The 26,535-nt window shown below is 44.5% G+C and overlaps 1 protein-coding gene across 1 annotated transcript in view; it reads right to left on the bottom strand.

Moving 5' to 3' along the window:
* The window catches only part of rhbdf1a (rhomboid 5 homolog 1a (Drosophila)), a 32,486-nt gene extending 7,239 nt beyond the window's left edge, over window positions 1-25,247 (bottom strand). Inside the window, exons 1-4 of the mRNA XM_071920652.2 lie at window positions 24,975-25,247; window positions 2,978-3,122; window positions 2,708-2,847; window positions 1-89 (exon numbers count right to left, since the gene is read on the bottom strand). The exon at window positions 1-89 is cut by the window's left edge and continues 125 nt beyond it. Coding sequence (XP_071776753.1) covers window positions 1-89; window positions 2,708-2,847; window positions 2,978-3,094 — 346 coding nt within the window. The 5' untranslated portion in view covers window positions 3,095-3,122; window positions 24,975-25,247. The remainder of the gene's footprint in view (window positions 90-2,707; window positions 2,848-2,977; window positions 3,123-24,974) is intronic.
* Window positions 25,248-26,535: the final 1,288 nt, after the last annotated feature.

Here is a 26,535-nt window from a genome sequence, read left to right as displayed (position 1 = left end):
AGCGCAGGCTGCAGTGGCGCAGGCTCTTCCTCTGCCATTTCTGTGTGGCATCGCCATCCTTACTGACCCCAAACCAGTCCGCCGTGCCCCTGACACCACAAACACTGTCCTTTCAGTCCCGGGCCACACATCTCACAAACCCACACACATGCTCGTTTTGCAGCTCGTCCCTCACAGAGAGATTAAACCCTAGCTATCTGACACAGTAAAACTTGGCAAAGAGATATAGAGCCACTGATTGATGTCCCTCCTAAGAGCCCTGTATGGAGGAGTGGGTCGGCAAACATGCAAGGCACTGATAAGGCCCGACTTAAAAAAACAAAAAACTGCCCTAGATAGTGAAAGTAATAGGCACAGTTGGAGGGAATAAGCCCAGACATGTTTGTGTCCAGACACACAGAGACAGACAGGTAGCCAGGCACACACACACACACGCACACACACACACACACACACACACGCACGTAGACACACACTGCATGTATTCACAGCAGGGTCAAATACTCTCCCAGAGTCTACATGTTCAAAGAGAGAGAGAGAGAGAGATTACTGGGGCTCTGAGTTTTCTGGGGTTCCGATACTGCAAATAAAACCCAACGTGTTCAGACTTAGTGGATCCTAACTGACACAAAGCATACAGCATATCAAAAGGACTGTTCTGAGATTTTATTTGTGCCCTGCATTCTCCTCATGAGCCCCTTCCACCAAACCCTGACGAATATAATCACGCTGGTGAAGCTGAGGCTTAATAAGTACCAGAGCAAACAATGTCCCCACACCCCGAGGCCAGGAAGTGGAAGTGGAAACATTTTACACAGGAAGTTCAGGCAAGCTAGCTGTTTCTAAACTGGCTAATTACCAGCTGCGGAGTATGCATGTGAATGCTCGATGCCCTCAAGTCCTGTACTGAGTACAGCTAACAAAACCTACCGAATAAATGATACAAAGTCCCAGAAGAAATAATGGCCCAGTTAGGTTAGCATCTATATCTCTTTAGCTCAGCTCAGCCTTCCTTATATTGCATAATTCTATTAAAATCATAACTGGTTGTCTGATCTTGTTTACTCTGCCTTCCAAATATGTGTCAGTGACATGACTGAATAGCTGGCATTCCAGCAGCTGTGTGCCCCTCCCTTTGCCTTGGCGCTGCTGTAACGCTGGCCATGCCCTCGCTGACCTCGGCTGCTATAAATAGAGCGCAGCACTGCTGAACACCTGGACGTCGAGGCATGGGCCAGTCGGATTTAATCTGCGTCCAATAAAGACCCCGTCAGGCCCGGCGTGTCAGCCAAACCAAACCCCAGCCACAGCCTTAAATCTCTGGCCCACTAATGAGTCCCGCTCGAAAGCAGTAACAGTCCCTTAGTGATGAACGCTGTTTGACAGATGTGCAGGGAAATGTGTGGTCCCACTCCCTCCCACTTCCAGGCTCGCTCGTTACTGTAGCTCTGAATGAAGAGGAATTTATAACAGGAAAATGGCAGCTATGGGTTTTGGCCCCTGTTGTGACTAATCCAAGATGTACCGGTTGTGTCAATGACATGACTCACAGCCATGCCAGTAACAGCCAGCAAGAGTGAGGGAAAACAACAATTCTTGTGAATCTCATAATGAGGATCTCATTTGTAACACTCACTGACAGTCAGTATGGGTGGAGACCAACAAGATATTTGAGCTATCTTGTCAGTATCCCTATATATATGAGAAAGTAAATCACCAATGCTGGAGTTGTAGAATCATCTATGGCACAAGTGTAAACAAAGCCATGTCAGAATTAACTTTGCAGGCTAACCATAACACATACAAATACTCTTTTACTTATCTACATTTGTGATACTTTTCATCACTAAATACACCCGTCTTCAATCTAATCAGCCTGAATGGCCCTGAGCCTGACCTTCATCCTGACCCTAACGCGTCAGCCTGGTGAGGGACTCCTGCCTGCGGTACCTGAGCAGGGTTCTGGAGAGAGAGTGGTGCTTCCTGGTGCAGCGGCGAGCAGCTCGCTGGCCCTTAATGGGCACCGTGTTAATCCGCTCAAAGTGCACCCTCCTGCTGCTGTGGACGGGCAGAGCGGGGCCGGGAGGAGGCCAGGAGGGACAGAGCGGGAAGGAAGGAGGAAAGAGAGAAAAGACAAGAAACAGGCAGTGAGAAGGAAAAGTGCAGCTGGACAGCGCTACAGCCATCGTGCAGAGAGAGCAAAGCAGACTGTTAGGTAAAGACTTTCATTTACTTTTACGATATTTATAAAAGTTATCAACAGGCAGATGACATGAAGGATGTGAAGTTAATGAGACACAGACATGCAATTTGGAAAAGGGTAAGGCAAGCAGAAACATTGCAGTCATATGGAGAGAACGTTTTTTTTACATGCCACAGGCCGCCAGTGTCCTCACTTGAACTTCATGTAAGCACGTAGGTTTAAGCAAATGATATGCAATAGAACTGGCAGTTACTGTCTCTAACTCAAATGTGTAAAGCCTTGGGCTGCTTACATTACATACTGCTTCATTACACAAACCTGAGATGCATACTGTAGCCTAACCAGATCTAAAACAAAGCACACTGTTGCATGCTGTCCAGTACAAGAAGTGTGTTTTTCAGACTATAAATCTTGATGGATGAGATGCCATATGAGTTCATGCTGCAGCCCAAACAAATCAAGATGTCCAAATATGAATCCTGTGTATTGCTAAGTCGCCTTTACCTCTTGATGGTCTGAGTGATGGATGACTGGCGCTGCAGGACGGGCCGGCGGGGGTCGAAGAAGTCGCGGGGCGGGGACTGGAGGTGAGTGGTCTCCACTGGCATGCTGATACTGCGCAGGAAGCCCTGCCTCTTCACCGGCTGCACCGGGAACACCACATGTAGACACAGAAAAGTGAAAACATAAGACACTCAATGGAGTCTGAGAGAATGAAGGGAACTACGACAGAGGAGAAACCCGGTGAGAGGGGGATTCGGAGAGACGGAGTACCTGAACAAAAGTGGGAGGCTCGTCTAGTGACATCTGAGCGGTGGGAATGTCCAGTTTGAGCCATGGAGGTTTCTTCCTCTGCAGGCTGCTGGTGCTCTCCCGCTGTGGTTCAGCCATGCTCTCTGTCCCACCCCAGGCCTGCCAGCTGGGGACAGAGGAAGGGAGGAGATGATTTTTATTTAGTGCAAACAGTTAACAGTACAAACAAAGAAGTCAAAGACAAACACATTCAAAACAGATACAAAAACAAAAATGCCATGGACATCGCTTGATGAAAAGACAATGGATTGTGAGTATGACATGTAAATATGGTGGCAGACACTACATGAACTTGAGAGGTGATGAGATTGGCTTCTGATTACAAGATGATGAAATGATTTCCATTCTAATGCAATCAACATTTAAATGTACTACTTGCAGCTGATAACCTTGGGATCACAACTCAGTGGTTTGTGCTACAAAAATGTTCCACAAGAGGGCGCTAAGGTCCCTTATCTGATCCACATTCCTCCATCAGTTAGTGAGGGGGAAACCGCAGAAAGGGGCAGAAAACAGTCTACAGCTGTTTACCCTTACCCCAAAAAAGCACACAGAGCCATTTAGCAAAGCAATAAATATTTGTGCTGAAGGAGTGAGGAAGTTTATAGTCTTAAAGCTAATCCCTAAATTCCATAGTTTAAATCAAACTTAATCCCGCCTTGTAGTTAAATGTTGTTCTGCTTCCAGCAGACATCTATCAAAGTCTAATGACTATGTATGCATTCCCATGACGAGGCCTGCGGACCACAGGTGGTGCACAGTAAACCTCCCCATCAGGCAACTTCCCCATAGCTGGAGTCTTGTCATCACCAGCCCTTCATTTCACTGTCCCACCATCAAACCTCACTCCTCTGGGCTCTGGTGGCTCGTTTCCTGTCATTTTCTTAATTGCAGTTTATATATTCCCATGGAAAACTGAACTGTTTTACCCCTGAACACTACAGCCATCATTTGCCCTTCAAATGATGCGGCAGTATCCCACAAAAATCTGTGCAGACATTGTTATCCTCATTAGGGATTAAACCAATCCTTCACTCTGCAGGCGAGAGGAATGTACGAAATAATGACTGCCTTTCCACACCGGGCGAATCTGTAAACTTGCGAAAGAGGGTGTCTCCTCAGCTGCGGAGCTTTTATAAAACCGAGCGAATGTGAAAAATCCCGTCCCGCCCTCCTGTCCCGTTACTCCTCTTTCACAGTCTCATTTTGCTTAAATACCTCACAAGATGAGATCCTCACACGCTCAAGAGCTTCAGTCCCATCAGAGGCTTTGAGTCACACCAGGTCACGTCTTCACTTCTCTAGTTACAACTTGAAAATGTCCACGGCTACTACCGGCCACATCTGCTTCGCATTGCCATTTTAACGCACCGCAGGCTTCTGTTTTAGCCCAAGTGATGAAGTAAAACCTCAGGCCGGAGGCAGTGGCGACAGCAGGGGTCATCAACACTGTGTTAACATTTAACCACAAGTCTAGCTCTCATTGACAGAAATTTCACAATCCATCAGATCACAGCAGGACACTGATATAGTTATTATACCGTTATCCTGACACCTGGAATTTGACAGAGTTGCTCAGAGCGGTGGGCGGAGAAAGCAGAGAGTACAGGCAGGATGTCTATAAGACGACAGTGAGCCTTGCAGCTTCTTCCTAGTTAGAGTGGGGCCTAAAGCAGATGCCGCAAGAGCGGGACAGTTACATCATCCGTTCCCTGCCACGCAGAGAAGTTTTGGCCTTGTGCACCTAGGAGGCTCTGCTATGGAATGCTGTTTGACCTCCACTGACTTTTTGTCTGTCTGGACTGTGATGACTGGGCCAGATTAGCAGGGCACACAGGAACAAAGCAGGCTGGTCCAGAATGAGAGGGTACTGAGTGAGGGAGAGCGAGAGAGTGTGTGTGGGATGGGAGTGGTAAATAGTAGTGATGGGACAATATGTTTATCTCATGATATGATTTGTTACATGATATGGGGTTCACGATTTGATACAACCATAATACATGTAATAAATAAAACACCACAAATCTTTCTAGCAATGGCTTTGTCTTGCTAGAATGTAAACAACAATTTAAAAATGCCATTACAAAGCGCAAATAATTTTGATGGAGAGCTTGTGAAATTGTGATGGGCAAGCCGTCTCATTTGTGATTACTACAGCAGAATAAAATGGAGCTAATATTGCGATTCGTTTTTCTGTCCCACATTTTTGTATTGCGATATATCATCCCATCCCTATAAATAGAGTTGGAAAGTGACACATTTCTTATCACATTCACTCCGCTCCACTCCAAGCCAGTGTGCCTTCACTCACATTTACATGTACTATTAAACCAGCCTCCCTGTAGCGCCACAGAGAGGACTCATCACTGACTCCATCTCTCTCATAGACCAGCTAGTAACACCAGCGGGAGGGAAATGCAAATCTGTTCACAGTATCTGAGCCTGTGCACCGCTCACCGCAACACCGTTGCAACAACGGCACACACTCTTGGCCCAGGGCTAGTGCACTCGACATTTAATTACCTTTAGATAGATAGATAGATTTTTATTAATGTGTCGTGCACCACATGGTGCCCAGCCCGTATGGGCTTACAAGACACAGATACATTGAGTTCCGCCAAACAAACAAGAACCATATACAAATAATAATCAAATCATACAAATCAAAGTCATACATTCAGCCTCTCCATTCTCAGTTTCCATGCTCTCCCAGTAAAACTGGCCACACTGAAAACTTCCTCTCTGAATAACCATTCCAACTTAACATCATCTCCTGACCTGAACAACTCAGGCTTCTTGTTTTGCATTTTCTCAAATAAAAGCAGTCTTGGTTCCTCATATAATGTACAATGAAACAAAAAATGAAATTCATCTTCAACAACACCCAGTTCACATACAGTACAAAGTCTCTCCTCCTCAACAATAGAATTGAACCTGCCCACCTCAATTGCCAGTGGGAGGGTACCAGTTCTCAACTGGGCACACAGAGATCTTCTGGATCTTTCCAAGGGTAAAGTAACATAAGGTTATACATGTTTTTAATTTGATTAATTTGTTCTAAGTTTTGGTTTGAGCCAGATGTCAGTAGCCCATTTTTCTTTATAGTTGAGAAATAACCTGTGCTTAATATAGTGAACCCTACATCCTAAACCGTTTCTGAAAATATATTGCTGGTCAGCTTCCCTGAAAACAACATTCATATCACTACACCATGGATAGTTACGTGCTTTATCCCAGTTAAAAACTTTTTTTGCTATTCTACCCTCTGGCATATTAGATAGACGGTTCCATAATCTAAGCATTTCACCTTTTTGCCTAATCACACATGGCTCCCAACCCATGTCCCCTTGGAACACCAGCACAGGTGCAAATTTATGCACGCCCAGAAAACAGCAAATTGCCCGGTTTTGAATGGCATTCACCTTGGAAAATTCCTTACTTCCCCAGACTCCAGCTGCATAAAATAGAATTGGGGTTACACATGCAAAATAGAGCTTTGAAAATGTAGCATAACCAAGATCTTTGCAGGTTGTCACTTTACTTATTACTGTACCCAGGGCTCTACCTGCAGTGTCAGCCAAAACACTAATGCCCTCTTCAAACGTTAAGTTCATTCAAAGTAAATCCAAGATATTTATATGAGCTGGTATATGCTAATGATAGAGCTCCAGCATGACAATTAAAGGTGCTTCTACCTGCTCCTGTTTTTCTGAAATGTATAATTTGAGTTTTTTCCCCGATTAATTGATAATCTCCATTTCCTACCCCAGAGATTGACAATATTTAGCATGTTCTGCAACTCCTCCTCATTCCCTGCAAGGAGTACTATGTCATCAGCGTACAACAGAATATTCAACTTCATATCACCTATTTGCAGACCAAGGTTTTCACTTTTAATTTGCTGGGCTAAATCATTAAGGTACAGAGCAAAGAGGGTAGGCGAGAGAACATCTCCTTGTTTGACTCAGTGTGGAGTAGAAAACCACCCAGTCTTCATATCATTCACCTGCACACAGGCAACCAGGATTTTATATAAAGCTTTAATGGCTTATAAAATTTTCCATCCACACCAGCCGAGATGAGTTTAAACTCCAGCAATTCCCTGTCAACACAATCAAATGCTTTTTGGAAATCAATACAATACAAAAGTAGATTTCCCCTCAGAGATCCTAGCTCTAATTACAGTTTTCACAGTGTAAATATGATCTAAACAAGACCTGTGTTTTCTGAATCCATTCTGCTCCTCCACAAGTATATTTTGGGCCTCTAGGTACTGGGACAGCCTGGCATTTAGAATGTTAGAATATAACTTATAAACAGTACTTAAAAGGCTGATGCCTCTGTAATTAAGTGGGACCCTATAGGGTCGTTTTTTGATGATTTTGGAATTGGTTTAATAATTGATTTATACCAGTCAGATGGAACAATACCACTATCAAAACATACTTGGAAAAGGCAGGTCAGGAACTGCAGCAATTTTGGAACTTTCAAAACTTCATTAGAGAGACCCTCTATACCAGTAGCTTTTCCAAGTTTTGCACTTTCCACAGCCTCTCGAACCTCTTCTAAGGTAACCTTAGAATTCAATAATTGATTGGGTTCATAGTCTGCCTGATCAAATTTCCCTTCTAAAGTATTCTTTATTTTACATGTGTGTTTTAAGAAACTCTCATCACACACATCTGGAATATTATTACCTGAAAATAAATCAGCAAAATCACTTTCCCATTTATTCAGCACAAGGACAGCCTTATGCTCAAGTTCTCCATTTTCTAGAACAACTTCCATGGGGATTTTAGAATCTTTCCTAGGGCCCAATTTATTTATTTCCCTCCAGAAGATCTGAGGGTTTTTAGTTTGTAAATGCTCCAAATGAAGTGCATAACCTTGTAAAACCGTAACTTTTTATCAAAAAGCAACTGGCATTGCTTGAATTCCTTTCTAAAAGTAGATCTCTGGGAATGAATCTTACTCTTAAGGAACATCTTCTCTGCAAATTTTAGATCCATCCATAATTTATCTAGTTCAGCATTCCAATAGGGTTTATATTTCTTACATTTCTTAGCTCTAGGAATATTATTTTTTACAGGCAGGAAAATATCTATCTCTTTATATAACATATCACAGAACAAACCATATAGTCTATCAATGTTATCCTGGGTTTTTTGACATGATAGAAGATCATCAATAAGCTGTATCAGAGCTAAACAACACATGTCAAATGATAAGACGTTTTCAGGAAAATTCCTAGACCTTCTTTTAGTTTGGTTAACATTCGATTCTGAGGGAGAGGTAGGCTTATCATAGATCATAGTGATAACTGTCAACTAAGAATTGTAAGGAAAGCAAAGAGTGATCTGGCAATCTGCATTTATCACCAATCAAACCTGTACAATTAGGGCCTATATTTTCCGCCAGTTCGACAGGTGTAGACACCTTAAAATCAACACGTATTAATGCAATCATGGGATGTTATGATATAGTCCACCACTGCTTTTCCTTTTAGTGAGATAGAGGTAAAGGTTTAGGTAAAGGTTTAATTACTTTTGCCATTAGCTCAAACAGCAGGGTTCCTGATAGGGAGTGAATCAGTGCAGGGGGAGCATCAGTCCCAGGTTTGCAGATCGTATCGAGGGATGGAACGGACTGAGATTGGATTGGAAGCAGGGAGCCAGGGAACCTAATTGTCTTCAGTGCTAAACATCGTTTGTTTCCCGGCCCTGGCGCCTGAGCTGCGGCTCCTCCTCCTTCAGCTCTGCCTCTGTTTGCCCTGAATGCTGAGTCGATGCTCCTCTGCCTCCAGGGTCTGGAACAGGGATGGAGGGAGGCAAGCTAAGCAACTCTAATTGTTCCTGTGCCCAGGTTCTCCTCCATGCTCAAGGTTTTTTTTTTCTCCTGCCTACTGTCTCCTACTCCTTTCACCCTCACTTGCATCTAGTCTCTGTGTGAGCGAATGCCATATACAGGCAATTACAGCTTCATAGCCCCTTCAGCCTGCTGTATGCCTGCTAATCAGATTGCGCCCACACAGATAGAGACTTCAAAAATATTGAAAGCTATGGAAATGAAGTGGGAGGGCAGTTGAGATGTCTGACTGATTCAAATGATACAGAGACCGGAGCACTGAGCATTTATACCCCATACAGAATACATAACCGTAAAAACTGTATTCTAACCGGCCAAATACATTTCAGCACCAGAACATGCATAAGAATGTATGCAGAATTTCTCATGTGTTTTTATTTTTATTTATTTAGTCTTGCCTCACTAATATTTTTTCTGTTGTTTTGTTTAATGTCTGTATATCATGAATATTGCATACTATTACCTTGAATAATGCTTGAGGCAAGTAATATTTGGTGTATATTGGAGAAGTTGTAATGTCTGACTATGTACTAAGGTATACCAAATAGAAGTGTTCTGTTGATCCTTGTTTTGTCATAAATCAATAAATCAATGTTAGAAATCAATAAAAAACAAAATCTGATGCTGCAGCATGAACACAGACATGCGTCTATTGTCATGGTTTTGCTGTTTTCCATTAGCCTGTGGATCAGTAGGTTGTTGGAGCATTTGGTCGCAGCCCAAGGTAAACCTCCAAGGTTGGACACACAGCCAAGCCAAGCGCCGTGGAGCCCTGTCTCTCTCTCTCTCTCTCTCTCGTCTTCCTCCAAAGTCAACATGGCAGCTGAACTGGCATGGGCCGGGGACTCGTGTCTCAGGAGGGGGGTTGTTGGAAAGGCCTGCATGGTCTGTGCCGCGAACACAAGCATGGCTAAGACAGCGACCTGCCTATTTCACCAGGAGGGAGTATTCAAGATGTCAGTCATCGCTCCTTCGCTGCGGTAATTAGAAAGCACCGCACAGAGAAGATAGGACTCAAGGCCGGTCCCTGTTTGAGATAGACAGGCCTGCATAGGCAGAAAGTCCTTCAGCAGCGCAGATATCCTTGGGGAAAGGAGAGTTGATTGAATTCTGTATTTGGCAATTACCCAGGCCAGAGGATTAGCCCTCCCTTGACAGCGCATGTTATCTGTTCATGGTCAAGCTCCACAGTAAAAGAAAATCAGTCTTAAAATGGCATAGTGTGACAAGACTGGAAATGATTGAACCTGACCAAATACTTAACTAATGCACCCTGTGTTATCTGAAGGTCAAGGCGATCACACATTTTCTGGTTGAAATGCTGTGGTATGAAATGTTGTTGTATGTAATAGTTTCCCACAATGCTTACATTCCCACTACTGATTTGGGACCCGCATTCTTCAGACCACCATGATTTAATCTGGCTTCTTGAAGAGATTTGTTTTGACTTCTACATTCACATCTGAAGAGAGGGAAAACACCCACTCCCATCCCTTTGCACCACACTTTGCAAGATTGGCTTCCTGTCGTCATCCTGTCGTCGGGCTAGCCCATGTGAGAAATGAACACTTCCTACTCAATCACAAGACCCATGACAGCCCTGCATGGATTGTTTTTAATTCTGGGGCTGGCGTTGCCTCACAAGGCCACTTCTCTCCTTTAGCCGGGGGGGGAGACGGACAGGCAGACAAAACATCGAGGACAAGCCGAGGTCTCTCCAGGTGCGGAGATGTCCAGCAGGCATTCATGTCTGAGGCTGACAGGCTAACCAGCGTTTCTCTCTCTCCTTCTCTCTCTCTGGGGAGCTGCAATCTATTGTATTTCATACTGCATGCAAACTCTCGCCCAATGAAGTTTTCCGTCCATCATTTCACATAATGACTTGCTGAATGGTCTCCAGTCATGCAGAGAAAGGCACTGGCTTATGACAATAGAAGCCCAGCTGTCACAGGCGAGGCTGGGAGGCAAACAGCAGAGAGGCTCGATCACTGGAGCTCAAAGTGCCACCTTGAACAGACTCAGGTGCCTGAGTGAAAAGGGCTTGATGTGGGCGGCGGCTGTGCTACTGCTTTATTTTGTGCTTGTTCCTGCTGCTGTTACACCTCACATGTGCACAGGGACTCACACCACAGCATTGCCCTCCTGTTTCACATTCATCATAAATAAAATATAAGCCCGGATGTGGCCTCTTTTTGCTGGATCCCTCATCTTTTCTTTTGGATGCCTTGTTTAAAATTTCTAGTCCCTATAGTCACACCTGTACATGAAACGCAATGATGTACACAGAGCGCCTGTAAGTAAAACACATTTCATCTACACAAACTGCACGCGACTGTGAAGTGAAATTGCCTTCATAGTCCCGTCAGCTGTAGGCACATCAGTTGTTTTTGAAAAAGAACTTATGAATTAAACATTTCTGAAATGGTCTTGTGAAATATTTGTGCATTCCAAAAAGTCCTCCATCCAGAGACATAACCTACATTTCTAATCTCGCAGCATTCCATACCCACATTCCACGAGATCTCCGGGTGAAACCGAACCGAGCTGAAATGGCAGAGCAGGAAACCACATGATGTCTAACCGACGTGGACAGAAGCTGGCTGGTTTCCGGGTACTGTGTGTACTCTGCTGCTGTGTGCTGCTCTACAGGAGGCAGGGAGGCTGCAGCCGCACCGAGGGCGGCTGACAGCGCCGTGCGACCGTGCGACCGTGTGGCTGAGGCTGACACAGTCTCAGGTGGCTGGCCAAGTGGGGCCCTTCGCTCCACACAGCCAGGGTGGACAGTAGGGCGGAGGAATCGCCGACTAGCGCGCACGGGCAGGCGCCATGATGGATGACCTCATTAATCTGGGTAGTGAGAAGTCCGGATGCCTCATTCCTAAGAGCTGCAGCACTTCCTGGCCCCGGGCCTTTGTTCCTCCTTTCTCTCTTTCGTCCTCTTTCTCTTCCCTCTGCATGTTTTTAAACTGCTGCTCTTTCATTGTCCGCTCCGGGTCAACTTTTTCACCGCTTTGGCTCAAATTAGTCTTGTAGTAGTTTCCTGTAAACTTTTTGCTATGTATTAGCAAGCATAGTATTTAATTACTTACTGACATAGCTACAATTTCCTGTCAGTGGGCTCCGGACTGATTTATAGATTATTCTCTCAAGCACTGCGAACCTGATGGCATTTAATGTTGAGCATTCACCATACATGCCCTAACAGTTAGTCATTCACCATAAATGCTCCTTCTATCCATTGTTACTTATGTCTCACTCCATGCTGGAAACAAAGCTTGACACTGGAAACAATAGAGGGAAACTAAGCTATTCAGACGCTCACTCTCTCTAAACACTGATCTCTCCCTTAGCATTCTCTCTCTCTCCCTCTTTCTCTCTCTCTCTATCATAGAAACTGGATGGAGTGAGTGAGTGAAGTAGAGGTAGAGTCTCTTCTGGATATGAGAGGAAAACAAAATCCTCTCAATTTTCTCAAATGAAATGGCACGTAGATCAGATTTAATGTCATAATTACGAAATCGGCAGTTCCCTAAACCAGGATTTCATAATAATCAGCCAGAACAAGACCACATGATCATTCAAGTGAGCGTGGAGGAATGTGCAAAACAATCTGAAGAAGCGACCGATCTGGCAACTGACCCATACAGAAGATCTAGACATAAATCAGCTGCACTTACTAACACTGTAGCCATGTGTTTTGTGTAACTCCAAGCCATCTGAGGCCCATCTGTGCATTAATTGCAGAATGGTGCTTTTGATCTTTATATAGCACATCCTGCTTCCAACCAGGACCAATTAAGAAGCTGACAAAACCTGCAAAGCTACCGATATTTTGTTTGGGTGAGAACAGAAACAGATAAAAGCACTAAAAATAAACGTATTATATTGCAGAGTAGACATAAATAGGTGACTACACCAACTGTGGAAGCTGATTTGGGTGCAGAGTTATCTCAGAGATAGAGCCAAGGGTGTAGTCAGTGTGTCTATTTCTCTCTTGTTCTGCTATGTGTCTCTTCTTCTCTGGTCTGCTCTGGCTCTCTGGTGACTAACAGAACAGTGTGACTCCAACACATGGCTTCCACACACATTGCTCTCCAACAAGAATGAAATTTCAGCTCAGGTTCAGTAGAAGAGAAAAGAATGCGCCCCTCTTACAGGAGAGGAAATACTCGACAAAATGTAGCCGCAGGCCAGAGAGGGAAACGCTACCGAGCAGCAGTAAATCTGAATTGACCCTAGTGACATGTGACAGGCTGTCACACCAAACTATCCCTTATGACATTAAAAAACACACACAGAGAGACAGCAGAAATATCCACCGCAGCTGACCTCGGGATCAAGTGTCACGGCTGGCTGAGGGGCAGGGCTGGTGGGCGGGTGGGGCTGCTGTGACTGGCAAGGTGGGTGGTGCAGGGTGGGCATGGCTGACAGGCCCAGTCATAGGAGGGTGGGGAAGCTCGTGCCCTTTCCCATGTTTTTTCACGGGACCTTCAGCTCAGTCTGTCAGCACACAGTGTGGTTTTACAATGCAGAGTTAACCTTTTAGTCTCAGTGGTTTCAGTTTGGAGCGAGAGTGACAGATTTGTATTGGGTCCATTGCCAAGCTCTCCTACTGTCATAACAGTGTTTACTAAATGACAGGATCGAGTGCCAGAGATATGAATAGCGCAACGAAAGTATAAATGGCTTTCCAACAGGGTTGTGTGCATGTGGTGTATTTATAGAACTCAATTGCAAATGTACTGCTGGATGAAACTGTAGACCGATATGAAAAACATCCTGCTCCAGATCTCAAGGCGGTGGGCTTTATCCTAACAAAAGCGAATGTGACTACATCTCTCAAAGGCTTTACAGATCAAACTAGTTTTTATACGCCTGGATGTGTCCATTTATCTCCCTGCAAGAAATGAACAACACCCGAAGCAATATCTGTATTTGCCATCTTCCCATCTCTCTCCACAAAGCCTTGCGTATTTCCAAGCTAATGCAGGGCCTAGAAATTGTGCCAGGTTATCAGCAAAGGAGACGGCCTCTCACTGTGCAGCAATATCCTCCTCAGGGAATCAATATGAAGGAGAGGTGAGGTGGCTTAACAGTAATCTGATATCAGAATACATAATTACTTTAATCTCAACATGTGTATGAACAGAATGGTGTTAGCCAGCCACTTGTGCTCCACTGAGCTGAAAGTTTATTCCTTCTTTTCTATATTGGTGCAGCATTATTACATGCGTGGCTAATTCAACACTTGAATTATTTAGTCTTTGTGCTCAGGTGAATTATTTACTGTATTTTCCACTGGAGCTCCATATGGCCGAGTCCGCTGGCTACGGTGTCTCTTTTCTCAGTAGTGTAAATGGGCTCAGTCCTCAACACTAGAAATAGACGGTGCAGGGGCCTGTCTTCACTTTGATGGAAAAACAAGGCTCACTCAGTACATCTGTATCTTGTCTGAGTCCAGGCCAGTGTTTGTGTCTCTAATCTCGAGGAAGCAGCCGACTGTAAAACTCCCTCGGCGTGGGCTGCATATACACCTCACACTTTAAGACAACTAGATATGGTTTAATACAATAACAAGCGACTTGTGTGCACACTGTGTGGCCACTTTAGTTAGATCAGCTAACACCCTGTGGGCTTGACACACAGTGAAACAGCCTTCACCCCTCTGGGATAAAGCAGTTGATAAGCAGTTAGTTTTAGGCTGGGACTCCAGCTGTCAGACCACAGACCTGAAAACTATTTGTTTCCCACAGAAACTTATCTCAGTATCTCCAGCAGCAGAAGCTCACCACCTAGGATGGAGTGGGAAGGCCAACAGCCCCTGATAGCTACTGAACGCCTACACACCGGGGCATGGAGAGCATGTGCATGAGATGCAGACAGTATGGACAAAACGCTCAAGGCCAGTAAGAGCTGAGTGCTGAGTGGAGTTAATGAAATTCAGCATGAGTGTGATACTCACAAGGACCTGACCTCCTCTCAGAGGGCAACAAGCAACTCTGGTAGATGTTAAAAACCGACGGCAACGGTGATCATATGGAACCAAATAATTATAGGAAAAATCTGTCTGTAGTTACACGTCTACCTTTGAAATGAATTGGTATGTCTATGGCAGTAAATATGATAGAACGTGATGTTAGCAGCCACTTATTTATCCTGCATACTAGGATGCAGGATAAATAATGCAGGCTAGCAGGGATGAGAAGCAACCAGAATTCTTAAGCGAAATTGTGAAATGAATGTAATATGATTCAAAATGTTTTTCAAAAACCCAAAGGCTTGTCTCATAATTTCCAATTTTACAGTAGAAGACATTATCTGTAGATGTCAGATAAATTTGAAAGCCTTGCCCAATCAAGCACGGAAATAGTTTTATTTCCATAATGAATTTCCAAATTGGACCTGTGTTGTCACACCAGCCTAACATGATGGCCGATGTAAATGTGGAAGATCTCTATCTGCACAACTTGCCATTATCAGGAGATCAATAACATTAGCATTTGACTTTCTGACAAGGTTGTGGTGTGGGTTTGACCCCTTGACCTCCCCTCGCTGGACACAGTATCTTAGATTTATGGCTTAACAAGAGAAGCTGCTTTAGACAACAAAGGGAAGCAAGCCATCTTTCCGCCCAGTCCCAGTATTCCCAGATGCGTCCCGAAACTACAAACAAGCACCTTATTGTCTGTGGGAAGTCAGACATTCTCCTGTTAAGTGAGTAAGAGGAGACTCTCAGCAACAGCGTGCCCTAACAACATGTGATCCCCATCTAAATAGTTTCCAGCATGATATCAGCCTGAATCAAGCCTACAAAAGGCTGCATTGTCCGCCCTGCGTCGGGCTGATGTGCACTGGGCTGAACGAGGGTCATTGTGCAGCTACCGATCATCGTCAAAAAAGCAAGAGCAGGCTGAGGGTTTCATTCCTTCATCAATTGAAATGGTGGACTAAGCAAATTCTCTATTGAGATAATTACTCTCGGCGAGGCACAAGACCAGTTAACCCCATGATGGTGTAGCGGAGAGACGGAGACGTTGTATTGGAGATGCTTCATGTATGACAGCTATACCCAAGTCCTAAAAACAGAGAAGCGATCGCGCCACAGGCTGCCGGCATCGCATTACTCTCTGGACTGTTTAAGTTTATCCTTGTGATCTAATCAATCAACAGGATTAAAAATACTTCACAAAGGAAAGCCATCAGCTCTGTCATCCCACATCCTCTCTGGGAGACCACCGGCATGGAGAGGTCAGATTACTGCTTGTTTTACAGAGGAGGGCTGGGAGGAAGGAAGTGGCGAGCAGAGATGCTGGAGACGTACGAGCGAAGGCAGGAAACACACTGCTGTCCGGGAGTATTCTCCGTGTCCGGTCCACACGGGCACAGAAACAACACGCGCTCGCTCGCATGTGCACGGACGCATCCACACCGCACATGTAAACATACACATCCCATCCCCGGCCATGAGGATGCATGCATCGCAAGTCAAGATACTACGTGGAAAATCACAGGCCTACTTTGATTCAGGCCTGCCGCACATTCTGGCGCAGCGAAGAGTGGCCAGAGAGTGAGATCTCACATGTAGTGTGACATCAAAGCTGACGTTTCTATTGAAGAGAGGAGGCGAAGCGTGGCCTGTAGCGCTGGGACGAAGGGAATTAGGCATATTAGCATGGATTCAGGCAGAGGAGAGAATGGAAGTTGTCCAAATCAATCTGTCCGTAACGCAGAGCCAGCAAGCAAAAATTCACAAAAATCTTTTTGAAAATCACTTATCATTATACCTTATTAAAAGGCATATTAACACACACCATGAGACTTAAGAAGAGAATGCCTGTTTCTTACATTTCTAAATAATTTATATCCAATTGCCTTCTTTTGCCTGTGGCCCAGCAGCCACCATGTTAGCTTTCAGCTGTTGGCCCTCCGTGTTAAAAATACCCGCTAAATCTTGCTAATCTTTGAGAAAAAGATAATGAGGTCAATCTGTATCAACCAGACAGGAGGCGCACCCACAACCAAGGATGTGTGATAAAAACTCATGTGTGATAAAAACACCATCCAACATCCACACATGCACAGAAAATCATGTTAAACCACTTTCAGCTACGGAAAGCTTTGTTAAACAACATTCACAAGTCATGAATAGCCCACATTAACCCATTTAATGTTCAAACTCTAATTCACATATTTAAAAATGTAACTAGTTCATAATTCATCCTGTTCTGCAGGGAATGAGCCTCTATGTGTACAGATTGAGTCAACCTTCATAGTAAGGTCTAATTAAGTTTTCTATCCTTTCCTTTCCATCTTTCATACGTTTTAGCGAGGCACGCATTATTCTGCTCCACAGAAGCAGCTCCAAGGCAACACTTGCTGAAATTACTAAAAAGCCTCTGATGGTTGTAACCTCTGCATGCAATTGCAGAGAATGGGGAAAATGTCTCCTTGAAAGACTTGTAGACACATGACAGCAGAGTACAGACCGTTGAGTGACTGCATTGATTTTCACCAGTGGAGGCTGTGAGCAAATGTGTGTGTGCACGCGTTTGTGGGTGGGTGAGTATGTGCATGTGTGTCTATTTGTATATGTGTGTGTGTGTATGTGTGCATAATCTGAGTTAACAGTCAAGCGAAGGAGGCTGAATATCAGCTGAGCTCTCAACGACACCACCAGCCTTCATCTGCACCACTTCACATTCACTGTCATAGACGAGCTAAATTCTCCGCCTGAGATGACGGTACAAACTTGAGGCAGCACAGGTAGAAGGATTTTAATTTGCAGTGGCTTCAGCCTCAGAGACCTATTTACTTTTCTGGATTCCCCTGTGGATTTGAGGGAAGGAAAACAGTTTTTGTTCTACAACTAGGTCATTTTAATGAAGCTCCCGTATTTGAATCTCTTTCATGTGTTACACAAGGAAATATGCGGATGAAAGAGAAACAGTTGAGGCAGAGAGCCATCATTAAAATGAGTCTTAAAGGCACAAAGAGCCTTTGCTCTTGCTGCGGGTGACTTATGGAAGGTGTAGTGCTGCAGTCTCTGGCTTGACAGACAGGCGAGCGCTTACTCACACCTAGAGTATGCGCTCTGCTTCCCACCACCTCTCAGACTCCTTGTGTACACATTCCCACATACATCAGCTACAACATACCCTCTGCCCAAACCGGTGGGTGCGCAAAAAAAGGCACGACTATTCAAACCGAGCACTGCTGATATAATCTAACATTTCCAACCCACAGGATAAATCTCTGGGTCTAGAGCGGGGTTCCTCTCCTGCTGGGTTGGGACACTAAAGTGGGTCAAAAGACATTCTGGCAGGGTGTTTAATAACTTAGATAGTGGACTACTGACTCAAATTAAATTTGAGGTCAGATTTGGGTCCCGATGAAAAAACAATTGAAAATCACTCCTCAAGGCGGTGCCTTGCCCTGACTGGTGTTCAAAGACAGTTCTTAGCACAACCTTTGGGAAAATAAAGAACATTATGAGATCCAGGTGTAACTCTGTATGTGTAAAAGTGGCTTGAATAATACTTAATCCAAAACATCTGCACAAGATGCATAGTCTCATACTCTATATACTGCAAGAATGTCTTAACAAGTAATTTAATGTCATATTCAGTCTTAAAATCTTAATTTCTTAAAACGAGTGAAAAATTCAGACAATGGGGTGAAATAGTTCAATAGTATAGTCCAATGTAATTTCACTTATTTCAGGAATTCCCTTGAAACAAAAGCCAATATCTTTAACCTACCCTAACCCTTTTTGCAGTTTTACTGCCAAACTGCTATCAACATGAAGAGGATACAATAGAAATGCCATATTGTGTTAACCTTTGTATTTCAGATCATTCAGGATGTCATTTGCACAGCGCACAAAAAAAGAGCAGAGAGAGAGAACTCTGGTATAAAAAACAGGGTCGCCGGTGTTCACTGATCAAAGTAAGTGGAGTTTTTAATTTCCCTGCACCGCTGACAGCCGCCCGCTCCCATGTTTCATTCAACAGAACTGTTTAAGACATGTTCATCGCCTGTATTTACTGGGTAATAATCCATACGTTCTGCTGCGATAAAGGTTACACTGAGGAAGTGAGTGTGACCCGGGGGAGCAGTCAGAGGCGAGGCCGGGGCTCCGGGCCGGGGGTCAGGGAGACAGAGAGAGAGAGAGCGCGAGAGACAGAGAGAGAGAGAGAGAGGGGGAGAGAGAGGAAGAATGAAGCCAAGCTCAGCCAGCTGGGCTCACAGATCTGTGGAAAACTCCCGACAAAGGCACAGGAAGGCCGGGAAAACTAGGAAGGCTGGGGCAGGGCCCTCGGGACGTTCGCAGGCCCAATGTGGGGGAGGCCTCTTCACTCTCCTGATTTAACTAAAGAAAACACACAGACTCTGCGTCTATGGAAATGAAGTCAGTGTTTTTCCCCCAGGTCACAGTGCGCAAACATAGGGACACTTCCTCTCTCTGTACATGCTTTGACAAACTAAATAAATAATATCTTGCTATGGATTAACTATGCATGATCGGGAAATATAATGGTGGTGAAGAGTTGGTACGTCTAACTCAGAGCAGAATAAGAGGTTATATGTCTGCACAGAGTGGGAGTACAAACCCTGACAGCCTCAAGGAATTAATTGCTTTTGATTTTACATTACTGTTCAACGTGTTTGTGTTCGCGTCACTGTGTGCGAATGTGCTTCACCAGATATTATGCTTCCAGCGTGATGGCTTCAGTATTGCTGGGCGTGATCAACCGGGCAGCATAAATGAGAGGCTTTACATCATTTTCCCTGGCACAGGCCATTACAAGCTCTGACAACTGGCAAATGGAAGGGAAAGTTGGCATGGGTGTGAAGAGAAGCAGAGGCAGCAGAGAAGGACAGGACGGTTGACTCTGAAGAAGAGAATTACAGGATCAGGCACTCGTTCAAATATGCCAAAGGCACCTGGCTCGAAGCCACTTCAATCCTTCTGACTGACAAACATTAAACACTAGCCAACAGATTAACCGAAATCTATTTGTACAACTTCATCTGAAAATATCACTTCAAGAGGCACCGACGGCACGCTATGGTGACCCTTCAACGCTGGTACTTGAACGCTCCGGTCAAATGGTTCGGTCTCAGTGCGAATGTAAAGTGTGCTCACATTGACTAGCGCGCCTTCTTAGATCCACCTCTTCCGAAAAATCCAGTAAAGGACAAGCCACAGAGGAGTCCAAAGCACACCCTCATTTCTGGGAAAAGCTGTTAGAGTGAGTTTGGCCCGTGGTATGTGATGTTGGTGGGACTGTTGAGGCTGTCCAGATATAACTGCGTGTGTGTGTGTGTGTGTGTGTGCAGTTCCATTCAGGGAACAGTCAACTTGAGTTTAGCAGTCTGGTACACAATGAGGATTCACAGCCCCTGGGTATGACGGCTGACTGTGCCAAAGATAGCGGGGGGAGGCGGAGTGGGGGACGGCTATCCTATTTAAAACTGCACTCTCATCCCCACTGTAACAGTGCTGAGATACTGTATCAGTCTGGGTGTCGCTACACTTGGTCCCGACAATGATCTGAGAAAGAGTAAACAGACACTGCACCGTGCATTCGTTAGAGCAGCAGAGGCCTGTGCTGAATGCATTAAACGACAGCCTCCACTATGGGATAAAGAGTCTTATAACAATTTGTAGTTTACATGAAAATTGTCACATGTAAAAGAATAAGTACATTTAGTTCTGGTCTGTCAAATCCTTTAGGAAATCACAGAGAGTAAAGAAAAAAAAAGGATGATGATGATACAATCCCTTTTTGTAAGTACGTTTATGACAAGGTGACTGCATTGATTTTCTCAAGGTGGCAATCCATCAAGTCGTATTTTTCCGAGGCACGATATGATACGGACGGCGGACATGACATTCGGAGGCATTGTTTGAGCTCAGAAAACAAACTCTCTGTCGTGAGACTTTACCCAGGCATGGTTCTGCACGCAAACAAAAACCCCTGGACATCATTCTGTCCCACGGCACCGTTTGGAGAGAAAGATTTTTATTGGGTTATCCGTGGACCCGCCCTCCGAGAGCCGTGCACACTCAGAGAGGAAGATCAAAGTTCAAGGAGCCCTTGCTGCTTCTCCAAGCGCCGGCCTTCTGGGAAAACACACAGCATTCCCACAGCCCTGAAAATTAGGTTTGCCCCCGAGGTTAACCGGCCTCAGACACAATCTCAGAGTGAATACCACCTCTGGGACCGCGAAACACCCTGTAACTACCAGCCTTAAATTAGATGTTTTCATACTCTGCTACAGCCTAAGATCAGCTTAAACCAAAGAACTGCGAAAACAATCCAAGCCGATCACACCTACAACCCACCCGAGTCGTATCAAGGAGCCTGTGCGTCAAAGTTTCTAGTAAATTCCTGTGAGTGCCGGTTCACGCGCGGCCGTTTGGCTCTTGACAGACGAGGTGCTGACTGACTGAGAGAGGGGCAGAGTGGCGAGCTGGCAGACCGAGGCCTTGGAGACCAGAGGTAGACCTGAAATAGCCCTGCTGCTGCTGCATTACAGCATTACATCACAACTGATTTTGCTGTCATGGCTGCCTCTGCACCACGCTGCCGCCAAGATGTCACTGGGACAGGAACAATTGGTGGGAGCGCGACTGTGAGTCACACAAACAGAGGAAGCGCGCTCAGATCGTGCAATACGCGATGTATTTTCAGACAGACAAACAGGCAGCCGCGGGAAGATGATTTGGACCGGCAACAAACACCATTTACTGTATAATTAAAACCAGAACGCCACATGATGGTGTTTTTTTTGTTTTGTTCTGGCGACCTGGCAGAATGTGTCCGCTTACATTCCTCGTTACACATGCATTGCAGACACTGGAGACACAATATGATTTTCATTTATCCGCAAATACCACATTAAATGTTTGACATAAAAAAGATCACTGTTCTTGCCCATGACAACTTAGTCAAATCAGCACTGATACTCGCTCAGCATGGTACAAGCTGAGCGAGTATCAATGGGGCCTATAGATCAAACAGGACCTGTGGGCGCTCTCACCATCAATCCTCTGTAAAACCATACCTGACGTGCTTTAAAGCATCGTCTGTTTGACTTCCACTGCGGGAACAGTTGTAACCGATCTACTTAGCAGGAAGAGCGTGCTTATTGTCTCTAAAGTAGCAGAACAAGTCAGTTGACATGTTTTACCTCACCAGATACTGTTGCCTTGCCCCACATTTACAAATCCACACAAGCAGCATGCGATCTTATCTGTAGTAGATTTTCTGTCAATGGCTGTGATGACTGATGTATGAGAGTTTGAGAGATGGGAGTATATAATTTTGCGCTATAACACTTGAAGACATTACAAACATTGGTGAATGTTTGAACGCTTGAAATGCTTCAAGGAACTGGATGCAACTACAATTATCAATGAAGTAATAAATATAAATGTCAAAATATTATGTAATCAACATATTATGCTACCCATTGGAATCCTTTGAAAATTACACATGCCTAAAATATTATAGATCTAGACTAAATATAGCAGATACTGTGCCTTACTATTACACTAATCACAGAGCAAAATGCTATCTAGGCCGATATGAATGGTGAACTTCAGGTTATCCAATAATCTAATTCTTCTATTTTTGACTCATGTGATATAGATGTGTTCGTTGCTGAAAACAGCCTTAGGTGGTTGAGAGGAGCATGTGTTCTGCACACATGGAACTGTTCAGCCCAGTGACGTTCATTTTGTCTGAACTCAAAGATCTCTCTCCAGAGACTGAAGAAAATGACCAACAATCACCGAGAGAACACCCACGTTCCATCACCAGCCGATTTCAGATTTCAGCAGATTTTTTCCGGGAAATGCATAGCTGCTTTGTGTTTCCAGTGCAGTCTGTGTCATCTCATCAGCAGAGCATCAAATCTACAAAGAGGGCGCATTCTGGGTTAAGTAACTGTGTCCTGCGTGTGGATACAGCATCTTGAAGAGATTAAGCTACACATGACAAACATCAACATATCACATACTGTCCTTGCTGCAAGGCCTAGGGAAAAAAAGATGTACGGAAAGAAAAGTCTATTCCAAACTGGCAGGTGAAAGCAAGTCTGTCATAGGAGTGACGGTGGGTAACATGACCAGTGAGCGTAAGATCCTGCTCTGCAGCTCTTTTGAACGCCGTACAGGACTGTGCACTTGGCCGGGCCGGCAGACAGACAGATACTGCGCCATGAGTCATGCAGGCATGACTTGAGTGTTGCCCCCTCAGCAGCCCCCCGAAACACTCACATACCAGCCAGTCAACACACGCCGGCCTGGTTGGTCCACCTGCCTCACCAGAGCTACTCCCAGCTCCCTCTCAGACACTCTTGCAGTATCACATACCCACATGCACACACACACATAAACATTCAAGCACACACACACACACACACACACACACTGGGAATAGTCTCTCTGGGGTCCAGTTGGAGCAGACACAGAGGATGAGCATGGCTGCCACTATCACACGTCGGGCCCCTGCTTTATCGGTGTGATTACATCACCCCCAGCCATGATCCCCCCTCCATGAGATAATGTTTCAGGAACACTGGGCACACAAATCAGGGCAGGCCATGTGCTCCTATGTTCTGTCTGCCAAAATAACTCAGCAGTTTCTAATACAGTATGTCTCCCGTTTCACTTCGGCCTGCCCAGGTATCGTAGGACATCGGAGTGCGTAACCTTTCTGATGTCAACAAGACGCACTTAATGAGTATGTGAGCTGTTTTCCCACAGCTGCCAATCTCCGAGGAGTGGAGCTGAAGCATGTAGGTGGTTCATGCAACTAAGTTTGTGGAGTTCATGTCCTTTAGTCTATCTGTCTGTCTGTCTGTCTGTCATGAGGCAGTTTGAGTCACTGGTGTTGCTGCCTCATACAAGCCACAATTCAGCAGAAAACAAAAGATCCCATGAAAAACCTGCCAGGTTCAGAAGGTCAAGAGCAGAAAGGCTGATAGGAGAAGTTTGCTGCTCTCTTCATATTCCACATTTTTAATATAAATTATGTGACCTTTTAATGTGTGACTCAACATGGCATCAGAGTTATCTATGATATAGCAGGAGAAATTTATTATGCTGCAATTTGCGTTGATTTATAGAGAGAAGATGGTATTTTAATATTATAAAACACATATAAGTAAAGAAAAATGAATTACATTTAAGACATGGTCCACAATATTCTGAGAAAAATTGGCCTGTAATGAGCTGAGTAAGAATAAAAACCAGCAATGACAGTATGAGAGCACAAGCAGAAACACAGAAACTTGCATAAACATTCAAGTTTGTCACTGATGATGTTGATGATGATCATGAGGACGAGAAGGTGGACGGGGAGGAGGAGGAAGAAGAGGAGGAGGAACAGCTACCCGTTAGGTCATGGTATGGTATGACTGTATGAGTAATGTGTTGTATGACTGTTGTGTTATTGGATAAGGTCTTCATTTAAGCTCACTCGTTAAGGCAAAAGTAGGCCAAGCTATCTTTCCTCTGTCTCGAGCCACTGAGATAATGTGATAGATATTGGATACTCGTTTCATTAAAACCATTATAGAAGCTCTAATGACTGTAATCTGTACTGAATTACGTGCGTATTAAAAGTTCAAATTCTAAAAAAAAAAAAAAAAAAGTCATTTAGCCTGTTATTAGGTACGAGAAACCACTTCACACCTCATTCACTCCATTTGAACACCTCCAGAGTGTGTGTACATTACTTTTAATGATGATTTCCCATCCTACTGCGCGTGGGCCTCGGTAGACCCAGTTAGACTACACGGGCACTTTAAATAGCCTACTTTCAATATGAAAAGTCCACTGTACAGGCAGCGCAGGTGGCATATAGCACACTGTGGCATAAATGATGCTGTGGCTATGTCCATTCTGTGTGTGAAGGATCCCCGTGCCGATGAATTGACGAGTAATTCAATCGACTAGAAGCCTATACGCGTATTTATCCTTCCTGGTCACGACGGTGAGCGCCTCCTCCCGCCGCCGCCGCCGCTGCCTTCCCCATATAGGCGACACACGAGACAGTCATAAAATAATAACACAACTTACCCTTATGATAACCAGGTCAGGTGATTTCCAGCAATGAAAAAAAAAAATCCGATTTGACAGATTTCCCAGGCAGTAGAAGAGTGATTTGTCACATCATCCTGACAGAGCAGCAGGAATAAATGTGCTTTAATTCCCCGCAGATGTTTTGGTGCCGGAGCTCTAGTGTTTACTCTGACAGTCCAGGACGTGGCCTAAACGCTGCGGTCCGGTTCTCTTATTCCCACCTACGGACAGAGCATTCCCACACTCCTCCATGGATCAGCCGGGGTAAGTTTTCCTCTGCCGGTTGTAGCCCAGCTCAGTTTGACGGAGAGTCAGCCCCGCCCTGGACCGGAGACGGCCGGCAGCGAAAGCAAGCCCGTCAAACTCAACCAGCCAATCGGTGTACGCTGGGAGGCGCTGCTTCACTCCGTTAACGGCGGTGACTAAGCGATATCCTCAACCAGTGGTTCCCAAAGTGGGGTCCGGGGACCTCCAGGGGCCTCTGAGGGGGCTCCGGGGGCCCTAAACAGCCACATGAGGAATGGATTCTCTTTTATTTCCCTCACTGCAAAAAAGGCACAATGGCAGAATGTCTAAGGTTTTAATTCTAAGTGTCACTGTCTCTACCTACAGTATAGACAGTTATGCAATTCTACAGTGAATCATAAAACATGCTCTAAAAATGGGGATCCCTCAGATGATATTTTATCATCTGGGGTGTCCTAATCTATAAGGTTGTAATAGAAGGACAGAGACGTGCTAGTGGAGTTCACCCAGATTTTTATTTGTGGAATAGCATTTAACCACCTTTTTACACGGACATATACAAATTCATAGTATACATTATAGTGTCAAACTGACCTAAGTTATATGAGGATAGCCCATATGAGCATAAATTATAGCCTACTGTTTTTCTGACAATGACAATGATTTTTGTTTCTAGAAGTCGTGAGGTCATAATGATCACCGACTGGAAGTCATAGTTTACCCATCTTTTAATTTACCACTACGTCACTGGATAGAGACATCATAACAACATGTTGGATTTGACAATAAAAGATGAATTTAACGTGTCGTTCCTTACATCACCACTTTGTTTTTGTTTTTTTTATCCACGCCTATTGTACCCGTTATCTAGATAGACCTATTTCATTATTTAATCAGTAGGCCCAACACGTGTTTCATGGCACATTTATGAATGAGCAATCAGTATGTGCCAACTTCGTTACACATTTACAACGTGGGGCATGGAAGCAGATTTCAAAATAAAAGTTACTGAGACAAGCAAGCAGGCCTATTCCCTTTTTTTTTTTTTTTTTGGCATTTCTGCTTCATGAGATTGAGATGAATTACAGAGTGGAGAGGGCAGACTCACATTTGGTTTTTTAAAAAAATCAAAATCTGGAGCATTCAAACACTTCAATATTTAATTACAAGTGGAGATAATTGCTGTTATTTTATTTTACTCTTCATGTGTCTATGGATCCCTAATTCAGAAAGCCAAGGCACTCTTGTCTGCTGGTACAAAAAACATTTATTATCATGACTAGGCTACATAATTAAAAACAAACAATCAACA

The sequence above is a fragment of the Centroberyx gerrardi genome, chromosome 7 (assembly GCF_048128805.1).
Source record: "Centroberyx gerrardi isolate f3 chromosome 7, fCenGer3.hap1.cur.20231027, whole genome shotgun sequence".
Taxonomy (NCBI): Eukaryota; Metazoa; Chordata; class Actinopteri; order Beryciformes; family Berycidae; genus Centroberyx; species Centroberyx gerrardi.
Note: the sequence above shows the minus strand (reverse complement) of the source record. Positions and strands in the feature narration are given on the sequence as shown.